Source organism: Coenobita brevimanus, chromosome 75, assembly GCF_032717465.1.
Source record: "Coenobita brevimanus isolate Jiangsu-jjx chromosome 75, ASM3271746v2, whole genome shotgun sequence".
Lineage (NCBI taxonomy): Eukaryota > Metazoa > Arthropoda > Malacostraca > Decapoda > Coenobitidae > Coenobita > Coenobita brevimanus.
Genome location: NC_137028.1, coordinates 10,599,008 through 10,614,480, shown reverse-complemented (window position 1 = coordinate 10,614,480; position 15,473 = coordinate 10,599,008). Strand labels below are relative to the sequence as shown.

The following is a 15,473-nucleotide window of genomic DNA, read 5'->3' as shown; positions in this document are numbered from 1 at the left end:
TACATATACCTATACCCAGCCTATATGTATAGTACTTACTTGTTTCTACACCGTGGGATTCTTAGCACCCCCTGCCCACTTAAGGGCTGCACAGAACTGAGGGCCATTGCTTCGTAACCAGTGTTCATCAAGATTTCTTAGGCAGAAAAATATTTTACCCTGGAGCCATTGCCAGTGGCCCAGAGGAACCAGACAGTGGAGAGAGGAAATTAACTAAATGAAAGTAAAATGCAGAGGGTTTGGACAGACAAAGTACAAGGGAAAGAAAGAGAGCAAAAAGAATGTAATAATAATAATAATAATCTGGCCTTTTGTTTCTCAAAAGCGCCAGTTCTTCCTTTTGGGAATTCACTAGCGCTCGACACACATACATTATTTTTACAATTACAAGAATTGTGACATTTCTTGTATATAATACAAGCTACATAGATACATGAAAGTGGCAAAAATTAAACCCTATAATCATCCATCATAGTATCTCTCTCCAGGTCGTAGCATTTTGAAAAAGAAAGGCTTTCAGCTGTCTCTTAAAGGATTCAACAGTAGAGAGTTGTCTTATGGACAGTGGCAATCTGTTATATAATCTAGCGGCTCTATATGCAAAAGAACGATCAGAGACAAGCAGGGTATATTGGGGAAGTATTCTATCCCCCCTTCTCCACCCCTCCTACTTTTGGCAGAGTTCTGCGGTCTTTTGGCTGGCTTTAGACATCAAAACACATTGCACTATGCAATATAATCCTAAGCATGTTTTTTTTTTTTTTTTTTTTTTTTAATAATTTGTTTTTCCTTCCTCTGTTCTGTTAAAAAAAAAAAAAAAAAAAAAAAACCACTAAGAAAACAGTGTATAAACAACAACAAAAACATTATGCAAAACCCTGCCAATATGTTCTGTACTCCTCCTAATATTGACAGTATTCTAAGGTCTTTTGGCTGTTTTTAGACATCAAAACACATATTGCAGTATGCAGTATAATCCCAAACACCAAGAAAACAATGTTTAAAAAAAAAAAAAAAACAATATGCCCAGTACCCTTCCTAATTTTGACAGTTTTCTGCAGTATTTCAGCAGTTTTACATCAGAACTTACATTGGAATATGCAATTTAATCCTAAACACTAAGAAAACAGTGCATAAACCACCACCATCATCCGATCCTGTGTTGCCCCATGAGGAGTGTAGGAGCCCAGGGCCAGGCAAGTTGGTCCTGACATTTAAGATGAGAATGACCAGCCTCACTCATCCCTGAGTGGCATTATGTGAACAATAAATTCCAGCCACCCCTTGGATATAAACCTACCCAAGTTCAATCCAGCTGGAGTACCTGAATTACCCACTAAACCACCAGGTGCCATAATTTGGCTGTATGGTTACCACCCAACATAGTAAATGGTGTCCAGGTGTACAGGAAACCATTTGGCATGTCACTTAGTGTAGAGTCACCTGTAAACAGAAGGAACAGGAGCGAAAGACAGAAGAGGAAGGAAGGAAAGAAGGAAGGATGAGAGGAAAGGGCAGTCACCCAAGGGCAGCTCTATATCGAGTGAGTGGATGATGAGCACCGCCACATACCGCTCAAGACCCCACCTCCTCCTCTCCCTTCCCCGCCTCCCCAAAAAAAAGAAGAAGAAGAAGAAGAAAAAAAAGGACAGTACCTCTCCTAAGTTTGGTAGCGTTCTGAGGACTTTCGGTTGTTTTTAGACATCAAAACACACATTGCAATAAGCAGTATAATCTTAAACAATGCATAAACAACAACAAAACAAAAATAAACCCTACCAGTATGCACAGTACCCCTTCTAATTTTGGCAGTGTTCTGCAGTCTTTCAGCTATTCTTAAACATCAAAACACAAATTGGAATAAGCAATCTACGGTAATCTTAATCGTCATCATCATCATCATCATCATCATCATCATCATCCGGCCCACCTTTCCCACCCAAGGGTAGGGTGAGGATTAACAATGTCTTGACAGCCCAAATTTGCCCAATCCAGTGGGCTTGCTTCTATTCACTCACCATTCAAACCCCCAGAATCTTGGCTCTAAACACTAAGAAATCAGTGCATTGGGAGGAGGGGGGGGGGAAGGTGCACTTACTACCCAGTGAATGGGAGACAAATCTCATAACCTGCCAGGCTCCTGCTCCTCCTGCTCCTCCTCTTCCTCTTCCTGCTGCTGCTGCTGCTCCTCCTCCTCCTCTTCCTGCTGCTGCTGCTTCTCCTCCTCCTCCTCCTCCTCCTCCTCCTCCTCCTCCTCCTCCTCTTCTTCTTCTTCTTCTTCCTCCTCCTCCTCCTCCTCCTCCTCCCTTCTTCTTCTTCCTCCTCCTCCTCCTCCTCCTGCCGCCGCCGCCGCCGCCGCCGCTGCTGCTGCTGAAGCCAGCCGATGAGTGGGGACGTGTGGTGAGGTAATGGAGCCCTACTCATCTCAGGACTTACTGAAGAGTGCCACAAGCTCACATGTAATGGCGACTCAGCGGATGTCGATGTGCTCGGTTGTGGGTCCGAGAGTGAAGACGCGGGTCGATTGAGTGGTGATGATTGTGGTGGGGAGAAGGGGCTGGCACTTATAGGGGTGACGGGCTTGAAAAAGGAGTTGATCTTCATCTGACGATAGGTTTTTTTTTTTTTTTTTTTTTTTTTTTTTTTTTTTAATGCGAGGAAGAAGGAACCAAAGGCCATGAGCCCGCAGTAACAGTTCCCTCCAAGAGAAAAACAAAATACAATATAGAGCCAAATTCAAGATCCGATCATTTTGAGATGCCTGGACACACTGCGTTTGAAAGACTGGAGATCATAGGCAGCAGGAAATACAGACAGAGGGAGACAGTTCCAGAGCTGACCTGTTGCATAAATGAAAGACTGGGAGTAATGGTTAACTCTTGCATTAGAGAGTTGGACAGAAAAAGGATGAGAGTTTGTTGGCAGACGGGTGCTACGCGCCCATCGTAGAGGTGGAGGAATGCAAGCAGACAGTTCAGAGGAGCAGTGACCATTAAAGTAGCGATAGAAAAGAGATAAAGATGCAACAGTGCGGCGAAGAGACAGAGGTTGAAGGGAGTCAGTAAGAGGAGGAGAGTTAATGAGACGAAAAGCCTTTGACTCCACCCTATTGAGAAGAGCTGTATGTGGGGAGCCTCCCCACACATGAGAGTTGTACTCCACACAGGGGCGGATAAAACCCCTGTACAGAGTCAACAATTGTGCAGGGGTAAAGAAAGAGCGGAGTCGACTTAGCACACCCAATCTCTTGGAAGCAGATTTTACAAGAGATGTAATATGATCTTTCCAAGATAAGTCCCGAGTAAATGAAACCCCAAGCATGTTCAAGGATGATGCAGGATTAAGCTGAATAATATTAAACATTAGTGGGTATACCTGTGGAAGATTTTGTCGGGTTGATAGGTGTAAGAACTGAGTCTTAGATGCATTAAAGACCACCATATTATTTTTACCCCAATCAGAGATACGAGCCAAATCAGACATTAGGTGTGCCACAGCCTCATCCCTTGCTTGTTGAAGTAACTGTTGAGATGGGCGTTGCGGGAACCGAATGGAAAGGTGAAGGGTGGAGTCGTCAGCGTATGAGTGGATAGGGTTAGATGTACAGCTTAGAAGATCATTGATGAATAAAAGGAAGAGAGTTGGTTATAGGACAGAGCCCTGAGGAACACCACTGTTGATAGATCTAGGAGAAGAACGATGGCCGTCTACAACAGCGGCTATAGAACGACCAGAAAGGAAGCTAGCGATGAAGGCACAGATAGAAGGATAGAAACCGTAGGAGGGCAGTTTGGAAATTAAAGATTTATGCCAGACTTGATCGAAAGCCTTTGAGATGTCAAGTGCAATGGCAAAGCTTTCGCCAAAGTCCCGAAAGGAGGATGACCAGGAGTCTGAAAGGTAGGTGAGAAGATCGCCAGTGGAGCATCCCTGACGGAACCCATACTGACGATCGGAAAGAAGGTTGTGATAGGAAAGATGCCTTAAAATTTTTCTATTAAGAATTGACTCGAAAACTTTTGAAATACAGGACGTTAAAGCAATTGGACGATAGTTGGAGGGTTGGGAGTGGTCACCCTTCTTTGGGACTGGCTGAATGAGAGCAAACTTCCAGCAAGAAGGAAAGGTACAAGTTGACAGACAAAGACGAAAGAGTTTGCCTAGGCAGGGTGTAAGCACAGAAGCACAGTTCTTGAGAACAACAGGAGGGACCCCATCAGGCCCATATGCCTTGTTAGTACTGAGGCCAGTGATGGCAGAAAATACATCAACTGAAGAAATTTTAATGTCAGCCATGAGGAAGTCAGAGGGGGGAAGAGATGGAGGAACAGCACCGGAATCGTCTAAGGTAGAATTGGAGGAGAAAGTCTGTGCGAAGAGATCTGCTTTATCAGTAGAAGAAATAGCTACAGAACCATCAGAGTAGAAAAGAGGAGGGAAGGATGATGAGGTAAAGTTGTTAGAAAGATTTTTGGCAAGATGCCAGAAGGAGCGGGAAGAATTCGAGTCGGAGAGTTGAGAGCATTTAGTATGGATGAAATTATTTTTAGTAGAGCGAAGAACAGACTTAGCACGATTCCGGGCAGAAACCTAAAGATGATGTGATTCAGGGGTGGGTTGGCTCCGGTACCTTTTGTAGGCCCTCTCCTTGTTGCGGACAGCATTAGAACAAGCGTGATTAAACCAAGGCTTTCTTGCATTAGTCAAAGGATATGAGAAAGGAATGTATGCTTCCATGCCCGAGAGAATAACCTCCGTAATGCGCAAGGCACCCTCAGATGGCTCACGGCCATGGAAGCAATAATCATTCCAGGGAAAATCAAAGAAGTACTGCCTGAGGGCCTCCCAGTCCACGGCTCCAAAATGCCACAGACGACGTTTCACTGGAGGGTCCACAGGCCGTACCAGAGTGATAGGACAGGTTAAGGTAATAAGGTTGTGATCGGAGGAGCCCAACGGAGAGAAAAGATTAACAGAGTAAGCAGAAGGATTAGTTGTGAGGAAGAGGTCAAGTATGTTGGAGCTCTCTCCAAGGCAGTCAGGGATATGGGTAGGGTGCTGTACAAGCTGCTCTAGGTCATTAAGGATAGAAAAGATGTAGGCTTGTTCACCGGGTGGATCCGTGAAAGGAGAGGAGAGCCAAAGGTGGTGGTGAACATTGAAATCTCCAAGAATGGAGATTTCAGAGAAAGGAGAAATGGATAGAATGTGTTCCATCGTAGAAGTAAGATAGTCGAAGAATTTTTGATAGTCAGTAGAATTAGGGGATAAGTAAACAGTACAGATATATTTAGTCAGAGAATGACAGGAAAGCCGAAGCCAGAGTGTGGAGAATTCAGAAGAATCAAGTTCAGGAACACGAGAGCAAGATAAGTCGTTGCGTATATATACACAACAGCCACCTTTGGCTTTGAAATGAGTATAGAGAAAGTAGGAGGATACAGAAAAGGGTTTGCTGTCAGTTGCCTCAGACAGCTGAGTCTCAGTTAGAAAAAGAAGGTGAGGTTTAGAGGAGGAGAGGTGGTGCTCAACAGAGCGAAAGTTAGTGGAAAGGCCGCGAATGTTGCAGAAATGAAGAAGAAGAGAGTCAGACCGTGGTTCCAGGCACCTTGAGTCGTCACCGGGAGACGGGCAGATGGTGGGGGCATTTATGTTCCCCCCCCCCGGGGACTCCGAGGCTTGATAAGACGACGCCATTTTGGTAAATTTTGAATAGGAAGTGTAGTGTGTACTGTGCATGTAGTTTGGTGAAGATAGTTAGAGAAATTTGTACTGGAGAGCATGCTGGCCTACTCTCTGTGTAACTGAGACACTGAAAAAGTTCAGCAAAGGGGGATGGTCAGGAACTAGTCCTGAGGGCTGATGAAACGGGAGCTCCAGCACTCCCTGTCATCAGCTTTCCATCCACCTCGGGAGTACTGCCCTGCTCGACTGGTGCTACAGTCTACTTCTCATGGTGCGGCGGTTTTGTTGGAAGACGACAGCATCCCTGACTGCTGAACATTGAAATCTCCAAGAATGGAGATTTCAGAGAAAGGAGAAATCCATGGCCAGCTTGAGTGGCACCAAGTCCCTATTGTAATGAGGGTGCTTTGCATATTCGAGCACCTGCTCAGTGCCGGCTGGCAGTGCACCGAGATGAGAGAGTGATGGAATGGTGGAGTGGCCAGAGTCAGGGTCCTTGTCCTCGTCCTCGTCCTCGTCACTTTCCTCTGTTGGCCCTGGAGAGACAGCAGCGGCGATCTGATCAGATAATGTCTGATAACCTGGATCATCACCGTCGTCATTGTCCAGCCTGTTCCTCACGTCATTGATGTCCACATCCTCGCCCACGTTTTTAGCCGAAGTCCCTTATCCCTGAGGTCATATTCAGTGACCCCGTACCAGGTCTTATTTCGGTCTGCCTCTCGCAACCCTACTCCCAACATTCACACTTCTCACCTTCTGCACTCAATTATCATCTCCCATCCACTCCAGATGACTAAACTATCTTAGTCTACCTCTCCTCATCACAACACCAATACACTTCAGTCCCATCCTCCCCCATCGAAAACCTAGCCCCCCCAGGCCTCACACTCAGGGATGCATTGCGCATCCACCTAATCATTGTCATTTCTGTACGGTTGAGCGTGTGAATTTAATCTTCCTTGACTGTCCTTGTCACACTACGATACAGCATTACACTCCTAATGCATGGTGCATACAAAAATCCCTTAGCACAGAGGGAGAGCCCTCTCAATGTCAAGCTTGCAAGCAAAAAGTGGCACACTGACCTATGAGCGCAAGGGTCCTTTTTGCTTTCCCAGGCAAATGTTGCAGCATGACAGAAATACTGGGTCCCTGTACGTCATGGGCCTAAGGATTTGCCGAGTAATTTGGACGGCAATGCGGCTTTGACCATTTGGTAAGGGGATGGATGGCCATGCATTGCTGGGAGTTTCCAACTAATTCGGGCAGGTGGGGGATTTTGACCATTTGGTAGGGATCCATACAGCCATTCTCGCTCAGCTTGTGGGTTACGCTCTGTCTTCCTCGCATGCTGCCAGAATGTTACCGGTGATTGGGGTTGCCGGGGGATTTCCATCATTCGGTAGAGAGCCATACAGCCATTCCCGCATAGCTTGTGGGTTATGTCCATTTTCCTTGTGCGCTGCCAGTACATTTCTGATGATTAAGGTGGCTGGGGGATTTCGACCATACGGTAGGGATCCATACAGCCATTCTTACTCAGCTTGTGGGTTATGATCTATTACCTGTGCGTCGACAGAGAGGCCGGTGAGCCACCCAACGGACTTTTTTGACTGTGTAGGCCGGCCGGGATGGCCAGGGTATTTCAATCATTCGGTAGGGATCTGTACAGCCATTCTCATTCATCTTGTGGGTTACGCTCTGTCCTTCTGGCGTGCTGCCGGTATGTTACCAGTGATTGGGGTGCTGGGGGATTTTGACCATTCAGTAGGGAGTCGGACAGCCATTTTAGCACAGCTTCAGGGTTATGGTCTATTACTTGTGAGTGGACAGAGAGGCTGGTGAACCACCCAACAGACTTTTCAGACTTTCTAGGCTGGTCCCCCACTAAAACCGGAACTTTTATATCCGGTTACGGACAAATAAATCCTGATATAGGTATAATAGAGCGAAGCCCTAATGAATGGATACAGAGCATGGCTGGATATGGACTGTCTGGATAATCGAGGGATTACTATATCCATTACTTTGTTTTTGGCGAGTACCTTTTTACAGCAGAGCATGGATTTTTTTTTTTTTTTCTGACTTCAACTCTTCACTTTGAATTTTTTATTTTTTCCCCTTTTTTGAACATACTGTGATAAAGTACAGCTATTCAGCTTTAAAGTAACAGCAAGATCAGCATCCTATCATGGAAAGTAAATTTACACAGACAAGTCAAAGAAATATATTGCTAAGCAAAAACATGACTGAGAATCATAAATGATTTTGCATCTTTTTTTCTTTCGCTTTACAATGCAGTAACTGGCATAAATAGCTATAAACTATATATCATTTGAAAGACAGTTTATCATAGGTTTGCATGGTGCAAAAATATATATATATATATATATATATATATATATATATATATATATATATATATATATATATATCTTTGTTACATTTTGTTGGGGGAATAGTTTTGTATGGCTAAGTGTACATTTTTTGTTTCCAGCTAAATTCAAATTGTCATTTTGGCCTTTTTTTTTTTTTTTTTTTTTTTTTTTTTTTTTTTTATACTACATTGAAGTACAACTACTTGTCTTTAAAGTGGCACCAGTATCAGAATCCAGTAATGAAAAGTATATTTATGTGGACCGATCAAAGAAAAACCGCTGGGCGAAAACAAGGTCAGGTGAATCTGAGACTGACATAATTTGACTGGGGCTGAAACCTCATGGGGTTAATATCTGGCTTCTTTCACTCATCAGTTGATGTCATAATTCATTTTAATAATTTGCCTAATACTGCATTATAATGATTCATTGTTATACAACAGGATATTGTGGCCAGGAAACACGCCATGAAAATGATGATCCAGGCTGCCAAAGCAAAAACCCAGTATATATACCTCACACCCTTAGAACTAGACATCATGAATAAAAATATTAGAATCTTCAGGTGAGTTATAATCAGTTTCTGTAATTATTATTGAATACATATAATTTATGGTGTAGTGGTGATGTAACACAGGTGTACTAGCTAGTTCCTTACTTCCAGTACTGGCCTATGGGGCCAGAGGCTTGGCATCAGTGTAGTCCACAGCATTTAAGTATAGGAGAATGACCTTAATCCCTGGCAGCATTTATCTTAGAGGACCTCCAGTCACCTCAAGGGAATTCAGACCATTGCATGTTATATATAGTTGTCACCCAGACTCAAGTATATTAGCATTGAAACCTCCAGAGATGTGTGTGTGTGTATGTGTGTGTGTGTGTGTGTGTGTGTGTGTGTGTGTGTGTGTGTGTGTGTGTGTGTGTGTATGCATATGCACATGGATATGCTTATGTGTATGTGTGTGTGTGTGTGTGTGTGCACATGCATATGCACATGGATTTGCATGTATTTACCTATTTGTAGTATACAGGAATTGAGTGATGCTCGTGTTGTCCTGTCTCCATATCCACATTTATCTAGTTTACTTTTACACACATGAATGTTTTTCTCCTGCACCACCTTTTTGTCTAAGTCGTTCCAAATACTTATGTATTTACCCAATATACCTAACTGAGATACACACGAAATATGCTGTGCTCGTGGGTTCCCATCGCTGTTTCTCAGTAAGTCAAATTTAGCTTTAAACTCGTTTAAGTTTTTAGACTGGATGATCTCTTTGTCCAGCCTATTCCATAAATCTATACTTCTGTAAGGAAAGCTATATTTCTTGATATCCTTCAAGTAGCTTGACTTTTTCAATTTCATTCCATGTCCTCTTGTTGCTCTCTTATCCCATAAAAACAGATCTTCTCGGTCAATTTTATCTACTCCCACCATGGTCCTGAACACTGCAATCATGTCTCCCCTCTTTCTCCTTTCCTCTAAGGAAGGCAAATCCGGCTTTTCCAGCCTCTATCTGTATGACAGATCTGCCAGACTGGGGACCATTTTGGTTGCTGTTCTTTGTATTCTCTCAATCTTGTTTATAGCTTTCTTTTTGTGTGGGGACCACACTACTGCTGCATATTCTAACCTGGGGCGGATCATGGCCACTATCAATTTTTTCATCATCTCCTCATCCATATAATGAAATGCTACTCTTATGTTAGTCAGGAGTTTATAAGTCTCTCTGACTATCTTATTAATGTGCTTTTCAGGTGACAAACTATCTTGGACCAGCACTCCTAAGTCTTTCTCTTCTCTCATTTTAGTGATTAATTCATTACCCAACGAATAATTCATTGATGGCCTCCTGGTACTTTTACCCTTTTCCAATATTTTACATTTCTTTACATTAAATTTCATTTCCCACTTCCAGCTCCAATCATGTATCCTAGCCAGATCCTCCTGCAGCATTTTACAATCCTCCTTAACCTCTATCTTCCTCAAGATCTTTACATCATCAGCAAACAGACTTGCATAACTGTTCACTCTATCTATCATATCATTTACGTAAATCAGGTACATTACTGGCGCCAACACCGAGCCTTGGAGGACTCCACTTGTTACTTCCCTCCATCCAGACATCCTATCCTTTATTACTGTCCTCATTTGTCTGCCTCTCAAAAAGTCTCTCATCCATTCCAGGAGTTTCCCCTTCAGACCTCCTATATATTCTAGTTTCCACATTAGTCTCTTATGAGGTACCTTGTCAAAGGCCTTCTCTAAGTACACACAATCCACCCAACCATCTCTCTCCTGTACCATGTCAATCGCTCTTGAGTAAAAGCTCAACAAGTTAGAAACACATGACCTTCCACTTCTGAATCCAAACTGTGTGTGAGTGTGCACATGCATATGCATATGGCTATCATGTTGTGTGTATGTGTGTATGTGCAATATAGTGTTAAAACATGTGTTTGTTTGCAAGGTATTTAGGGTACTTTTTGTTTTAGGCATTATTGGAAAAAGGGTGACTCTGGCTGAGTGGTCAGAAGCATTCAGGCCTTTAACAGTTTCTAGCACTTCAGTAGTACAGTTCTAGAAAGTGCCTACACTTGCCATTGTTAAATACTTGCACAAAACGTTGGACAGTGTATGTATAATCATAACATTATCACACATACTGTACTATTTAATATATATATATATATATATATATACACACACACACAGTAAACCCTTGATATAATGAACTAGTTGGGGGGAGGCATGAGTCATTATATCTGATAATTCGATATATCCGAGGGATTACCGAACTCATTTCACTATACTGTATAAGGGGAGTCATTCGGTTCTACGTGCTCAGACATAACCTAAACTAAATCTATGAAGTTTTACATGAAGAATTCAATGATTTATGAAGTTGCTCATGTAAATACATTACTGTATGAAGTTGTACATAAACTGTATATATACAATACCTATAATAAGAATACAGTATAATGTAGTACAATTGAGGCCATTAAAGGGAAAACAGCGAAAAAAAGAAAACAGAAAAAAACACTGTTAAAGTTTGTGTACTTTAAATATGACAGAACTTTTCAACCAGTGAAGATATTCTGGTCTTGTTTTTTTTTCCATGTAGCCTAACTCATCTACTTTTCCGTAATGATACTCAGACGCTGATAATTAGTGGTATTTTAAATGAAAAATTTCAGTATCATCTTTTTTCTCCTCTTGTTAGACAACAATCGATGACAAAGTAGCAGTACTTTTACCCATAATATGTGTTATTGTAGGCAAGCTATAAGATACTGAGACTGAAAATGTCAGTAGGTAAGTAAGGACATGTGCTTTTATGGTGGTGTCATAAAAAAAAGCTTGGTGTTATGCGTCGAGCCACGTGATTGGCACGTCTTGCAGCCACCTCCTGCTGTGTGGCGCCTGCCTGGTTTTCCCTTTCACTCTTAGCCTCACATACATGTGGCTTACAATAAGTGTGTGTTTTGACATGAATACTATGGTTCAATTGCCTTAACTCAAGTAGGAAAACCGGACATGATGTTGGTTTCCAAGGATGCAGTACTTGGGAGAAGAAAATACTAAGCCAAAATGGACCTAATGGTAATGTCATGGAGTGGTTGGCTATCAGTAGCAGTACAGTCGTTCACAGACCTTTAAAAATCGTAATTTTTAACCATCTTAGGGACATCTTTTTCACTTAAACCCTTGTTGTAGTGGTAGAAGAGGATTTGGGGAATAAAGTGGTATATGTAACTCCGTTTCTGGCCGGGGTGGCGCTTACCTGGTTTTCCCTCCAAGCGCCTCAATTATAGTACACTTACTGTGCCAGGAAGGGATGCTGTTGAAGTACACTTACTGTGCCAAGAAGGGATGCTGTTGAAGTACTGCAAGGAAGGGATGCTGTTGAACTACATTTACACCAACCGCAAATTGACTTAGGACCAACACACAGAATTGCTATGGGAGAGTTGTCTGTCTTTGATTTGTGTTTCTACCTCTACCAAGTGAATTTTTGGGCAAGAAGTAACTGGCAACTCCTCTGGTGTTGGCGGGAGGTGGTGGAACACTCAACACGTCAGTGCTTGACCAGAAGCGAGAGCGGGAGTATGTGTTCCCATCGCTCCAAGCTTGCACCTCCCTCTTTATTCGTATGCATTACTGATTGCCCTGTTATTTTCATAGAGTCAAGTTGTCATGCCTGGAAAGTACTGCTCACAGGATGAGACAGTCCATATCATTGTATGGAGGCAGGATAATGTCCCAGTCAGCACGATTTGTGAACATAATGGACACGCAAAGTCAACCGTCATGAAGATTCTTGCTGCAGCGCTCGACCTGCCACATGATGTCGTACAAGAGCACAGGCATGGCGGTGGAAAGAAGGGGACAACTTTCAGAAGTACAGATACACTTCTGAAGAGGGAAGTAATCAAGAATCCTCGACTGACAGCAGCAGAATTGAAGAGAATGCATCCCCAGCTGTTACAAGATGTCTCAATTAGAACTATCCACCACCGCTTGAAGAAGGAGCTGGGTTTGCCAAGCCGCTCCACAGCCAAGAAACCGCTTCTCATTGACCGCATGAAGAAGCAGCACATTCAGATTGCCAAGAAGTATGCACACTGGACATTGGATGAGTTGTGAAAAGTTAAATTTTCCAATGAAAGCACATTTCAAGAGTTCCAGGTGCGTTCTGCCAAGGTTCGTTGCCCTGCCTCCCGTAGTCGATATGATCCTGCTTACACAGTGCCGACTGTTAAGCACCCACAATCAGTAATGGTATGGGGGTGTTTCTTAGGTGAAATAGGAAGCGGAGGTCTCTGCTTTCATCCAATGAACTTGATGAATGGTAGCTGGTACATTCAAATTCTGAAAGATCATTTGTTAAATTTTTTTCTATTCATGGGTGCGACTTTTTCATGCACGATTCAGCTCCATGTCACAAGTCAAGAAAGGTGACAAAATGGCTTCAGGTTAAAGTGATTAAGGTTCTCAACTGGTCTGGCAACAGGCTGGATCTAAATCCGATAGAAAACTGCTGAGCAAAGATTAGGAAAATCATGACAGAGAAGAAGACACCCAATCTGGACAACATCAAGACTGGACTGACAAATGTTTGATGCAAAGAAACGTCCTTAAATTACTTAAGAGATCTAAGTGATTCCATGCCAAAATGCATCCAACTGGTCCTGAAAAGCAAGGGAAACATGATTTCATATTAATGAATGGCATTTCATTAACAAACATTGTGATATACTGTCCTATGATTTCTGCATTTTTTAATACCTTGTGGGGGGACGTCCTAAGTCAGTTTGCGGTAGCTGTACTGTGCCAGGAAGGGATATTGCTGTAACCGTGGGCTGATGTGCAAACACCCCCCCCCCCCCTCCCCCCTTTTTTTTTTTTTTTTTTTTTTTTTTTTTTTTTTTTTTTTTTTAAGGAAGAAGGAACCAAAGGCCCCTCCAAGAAAAAACAAAAACAATACAAAAGGGAGCCAAATTCAAGATTCATTCTTTTCGAGGTACCTGGACACACTGCTTTTGAAAGACTGGAGATCAGAGGAAGTAGGAAATACAGACAGAGGGAGACTGTTCCAGAGTTGACCTGTTCCATATATAAAGGACTGGGAGTTACGGTTAACTCATGCATTAGAGAGTTGGACAGAAAAGGGATGAGAGTTTGTTGCTAGACAGGTGCTACGCACCTGTCATAGAGGTGGAGGGATGCAAGCAAACAGTTCAGAGGAGCAGTGACCATTGAAGTAGCAATAGAAAAGAAATGATGATGCAACAGTGCAGCGAAGAGACAGAGATTGAAGGGAGTCAGTAAGAGGAGGAGAGTTAATGAAATGACAAGCCTTTGACTCCACCCTATTGAGAAGAGCTGTATGTGGCTAGCCTCCCCAAGCATAAGAGTTGTACTCCACACAGGGGCGAATAAAATACGTGTACAAAGTCAACAACTGTGCATGGGTAAAGAAGGTACGGAGTTGACTTAGCACACCTGATCTCTTGTAAGCAGATTTTACAAGATATGTAATGTGTTCTTTCTAAGATAAGTCCTGAGTGAGTGAAACCCCAAGCATGTTTAAGGATGATCCAGGATTGATCTGCATATTATTAAACATTAGTGGGTACTCCTGTGGAAGATTTTGTCCAGTTGATAGTTGTAAGAACTGAGTCTTTGGTGCATTAACCCCTACACCGCGGGCATGTTTACCAATGTTTTGCGTGTGCCGCGGGGTTATTCAGGCTCCGACAGACTCTCAAAAAATATTTGCCAAAAATCAGTTATTAGTCCTAGAATATTAAAATTACATATGCTTATGGCACATACCTTCAGCTTTCTCCTGGAATGTTTGTTGAGCCTTCGTCGGTTACCGTAGGACTTGTGGAGACCTCTGAAGTTGGGTAACGAACTCTCCACTTTACACTTCCCGACAACCCGTAATATGATTACCACAGCCAGATATTAACACTATAAACACTACTCTATGGTTTTCAAGTAGTTTGGGATCCATACTCAAAAAAAAAAAAACACTGTGAAAGCAATGAAAATTATGAGCGCGTCTGACCGTCGCACTTGCACTAGTTCGCTCTTGGTACTCTATCATTTATTATTCATAAAACCCCTCACACTTTATATTTCTATTACTGTATAACACTTATATATATCTACAGTCTTTATCCATAAGTTTCCTTCAGTAGTATTAGTTTATTGTCACTGTAGGGATTCAATTTCTTTCAGTAAAATACGTAGCATTCACTTTCTCGTCCTGTATACTAGCATTGAGAGTGAATGTCACTTTCACCTTCACTCTCATAACTCATAGTATTCAGACATGCTAGAGTGAAACTTTCGCTTTCACCTTCACTCTCATAACTCATAGTATTCAGACATGCTAGAGTGAAACTCACTTTCATTACTTCTAGGGTATATACTCGTATTCTTATAATACTACTCATTTACATTTCTATTTACGTTCTCTATTTTATTTACGTTATTTACATTTCAATTTTATTTACACTGTGTTATGCACTGTCACTTGAAGTAACTTATAAAACTATTTTCCACTGATCACGTATATTTACATTCATTACTTTCACTTGCTGTTTACACATTATTTACAATTCCACTTGCACTGTTTTACTCAATAGAAAGATCGTAGTCACTCTTTTATCAATTGTCAGCCCTTTACCTCTTTCCACATGAGGTTTAGTAGGGGGTAAAGGTCACAGGGCCCTTTGCATGGGGGTGAAAAGTCCCTGAAGCTAGCAAGAGCGAACAGACGTACCTCCACATTGGAAGATGAGAGTGAACTGATAAGGGTGGGCCGGGGTGGTGGCCTACCTAGGGAAATGCATTACTGCAAACGTTAGCCTCTTGACACAGCTAATATA

The 15,473-nt window shown here is 42.4% G+C and overlaps 1 protein-coding gene across 1 annotated transcript in view; it reads left to right on the top strand.

The window, feature by feature from the left end:
* The window catches only part of SMC6 (Structural maintenance of chromosomes 6), a 256,438-nt gene that overhangs the window by 227,073 nt on the left and 13,892 nt on the right, over window positions 1-15,473 (top strand). Inside the window, exon 22 of the mRNA XM_080278837.1 lies at window positions 8,510-8,631. Coding sequence (XP_080134963.1) covers window positions 8,510-8,631 — 122 coding nt within the window. The remainder of the gene's footprint in view (window positions 1-8,509; window positions 8,632-15,473) is intronic.